The sequence below is a fragment of the Chrysochloris asiatica genome, unplaced genomic scaffold (genome assembly GCF_000296735.1).
Source record: "Chrysochloris asiatica unplaced genomic scaffold, ChrAsi1.0 scaffold00337, whole genome shotgun sequence".
Taxonomy (NCBI): domain Eukaryota; kingdom Metazoa; phylum Chordata; class Mammalia; order Afrosoricida; family Chrysochloridae; genus Chrysochloris; species Chrysochloris asiatica.
Genome location: NW_006408855.1, coordinates 2,073,025 through 2,076,267, shown reverse-complemented (window position 1 = coordinate 2,076,267; position 3,243 = coordinate 2,073,025). Strand labels below are relative to the sequence as shown.

General features: G+C 42.1%; 1 protein-coding gene across 1 annotated transcript in view; it reads left to right on the top strand.

The window, feature by feature from the left end:
- SOGA1 (suppressor of glucose, autophagy associated 1) overlaps positions 1 to 2,734 on the top strand; it is a 118,145-nt gene extending 115,411 nt beyond the window's left edge. Inside the window, exon 15 of the mRNA XM_006875728.1 lies at positions 2,582 to 2,734. Within this exon, the coding sequence (XP_006875790.1) occupies positions 2,582 to 2,734 (153 nt within the window). The remainder of the gene's footprint in view (positions 1 to 2,581) is intronic.
- The last annotated feature ends 509 nt before the right edge of the window (positions 2,735 to 3,243 follow it).

The window sequence follows — 3,243 nt, the reverse complement described above, 5'->3', positions numbered from 1 at the left end:
AAAGGGCACATTCTGCAAGTCTGCTCCTGGCCACCAGTTCTTAGTCCTTCTCTTCTTAGTTGATGAATCTAGAGTCCTCAGCCGCTCCCCCTCTCCATGCCCCCATCTCTGCCTCCATCTCTGGCGCTGCTACTTCTCTGGATAAGGTCCCACATTAATAAAAATTGCTAACATTTATCGCGTGCTTAATGCTTTACATGCCACATCCGATTTGACCCTCTCAACAACTTTGGAGAAAGTTTCATGGCCTTCATTTTTAAGAGGAGGAAATCAAGGCTCAGAGAGGTTAAGTACTTTTTCTAAGGTCACACCATCAGTAAATGGAAGGTCTAGGTTTTGAGCCAAGCAGTTTTGTTTTGTTTTTTTGGTGCAGTTTGGTTTTAAAACAGCACTTTTAACCACTGTGCTTGTATCTTTCTGTATTGGTTATAGTGAAAAATTAGAGACACACATCAAAAGTCAGTTGAAGAAATTAAGGTATTTCCTTCCAGTGGATTAGTATACAGCCATTAAAAAGGAGGTCTAGAAATATATTTGTTATTGTCATTGCTATATACCATAGAATTGGCTCCAACTCCTAGTGACCCTATGGACAACAGAAAAAAACACTCCCTGGACATGTGCCATCCTCAAAATTATTGTCATATTTAGGCCGACTTTTGCAGCCACTGTGTCATTCCATTTTGTTGAGGGTCTTCCTCTTTTTTGTTGACCCTCTACTTTGCCAAGCACAATGTTCTTTTCCAGGGACTGGTTCCTCCTGACAACATGTCCAAAGTACATGTGATGACGTTTCACCATGCTTGTTTCTAAGGAACATTCCGGATGTACTTCTTCCAAAACAGATGTGTTTGTTCTCCTGGCCGTCCATGGTACTTTTAAAGATCCTTCAACATCACCATAATTCAAATGCATCGATTCTTCTCCAGTCTTTCATATTTATTGGAATTCCAGCTTTCATATGCATATGAAGTGATTGAAAATATCATGGCATCTGTCAGGTGCACCTTAGTCCTCAACATGACATCATTGCTCCTTAACATTTTAAAGAAGTCTTTTGCCGCAGATTTGTCTAATTTTCTTAACTGATACACCGTGGATATTGATTGTGGATCCAAGTAAAATGAAATTCTTAACTATTTCATCTTTTCTCTGTTCATCATAATGTTGTGAGGATTTTCATTTTCTTTACATTGAAGCAATCCATACTGAAGTCTTTAATCTTTGTCAGTATTTCAAATCCTCTTTACTTCTAACAAGCAAGGTTATGTCTTCCGAATATCACAGGTTGTTAACGAGCCTTCCTCCAATCCTGATGCCACATCCTTCTTCATATAATTCTACTTCTCGGACTATTTGCTCAGCGTACAGACTGACTAAGTATGATAAAAGGATACAACCCTAACACACACCTTTCCTGATTTTCAACCATGTAGTATCCCCTTCTGTTCAAACGACTATCACTTTGTTCTATATACCGTTTCCACGTGAGCACAATGAAATATTCTGGAATTCCCCTTCCTCACAATGTTATTCATAGTTTATTATGATCCACACAGTTGAATACATTTGCATAGTCTGTAGAGTACAAGTAAACATATTTCTGGTATTCTCTGCTTTCAGCCAAGATCCATCTGACATCAGCAATGATACCTCTCCTTCCACATCTTCTGAATCTAGCTTGAATTTTTGGCAATGTGCTGCTGCAACCATTTTGTATTTATCTTTAGCAAAATTTTACTTATGTGTTATATTAATGATATTGCTCAATGATTTCTGCATTCTGTTAGGTCACCTTACTTTGGAATGGGCACAAATATGGACCTCTTTTAGTCCGTTGGCTAGGTAGCTGTCTTCCAAATTTCTTAGCACAGATGAGTGAGTGCTTCCAGCACTGTATCAGTTTGTTGAAACATCAATTCCTAGAGCATGGTTGTTTGCCATTGCCTTCAGTGAAGATTAGGTTTCTTCCTTCAATTCAGTCGGTTCTTGACCAGATGCTACATCCTGAAATCATTGAATTCTTCTTGGTGCAGTGACTCTGCAGAGTCCTTCACCTTCTTTTTAGGCTACCAGTGTTACTCAGTATTTTGTCACAGAACCCTTTTGCTAGCTGAGCCTTGAATTTTTTCTTCATTTCTTTTAGTTTGATAAGTGATTTTCTGACTCCAGGTTAGAAAAGAGATTTTCTAACTCCAGCTCCTTGTACATTTCATGCTTTGTCTTCTTAAGTTGCGCTTTGAACAGTGGTCCTTTCCTTTGCAAAATAGTTTCTCGAGAATGAGTCATTTTGACAAATGTATGCATATACAATCATTGCAGATTTTCTTCTCTCTGTAGGACCATGGCAATGTACATTTTCTTTTCTGTTTATTCCAGAGTTTATTCCAATGAACATTGTTTATTGTTAAAATGGGAGGAAAACAATCAAAAGAAAAAGCCATTTAGGGAAAGGCTGCAGCCCCTGGGAACTGGTCTTGTTTGTGCATGGCTGAGTTCAAATTTCTTACCTGACTGGTCCCCATTCCCTGGCTGGTCAGGGCCTTTTGGCTCCTTCTGACTTCTCCCTCCCTTTTTCTAGGATGCTGTTTGTGACTGTAGCGCCCAGTCTCTCACCTCCTGTTTTGCTCGGCCGTCCCGCTCTGCCATCCGCCACTCTCCTTCCAAGTGCAGGCTGCACCCTTCAGAGTCCGGCTGGGGTGGGGAAGAGAGGGCAGCCCCCCCCAGCGAGTGACAGAGCAGTTGAGCGCCCCGCTTCAAGCTGCCCAGTCCTGAAGAGCAGAAGGGAACCAGCAGAGATGACATGAAGGGACCCATGCTCTCAGCATCACCTCATCTTGGAGGGACAACAGCTACACCACTGCCAGAAAACAGCTTTCACATCAAGAGAAAGCAGGGTCTCCTGCTGACCGCTGGGCGGTGATCTCCACCTTCCCAGGGAAGGCAGCAAGTTGGAGAAAGACCAAAACTGGGTTTTGGAAGCATCTACAGAGAGCTCTGTCAGAAGTTTGCTCCCTCGATCCTAAGGAGAACCGGGCTAGCCCTACCTGGTTTCACCCAATACCTTCTTCTTAGAAGATTCGAGGAAAAGTTACACTCTGGCCTTGTCCCTTGGAACAAAGAACTCAACGAGAAGCTCTGTGATAACCACACACTCCTTCCCTGGGGAGAAGAAATGCCAACAACAAGAACAGACTTTTCTCTAGAGCTCAACATGGCTCCTGGAGGAACTGAGCACCATCC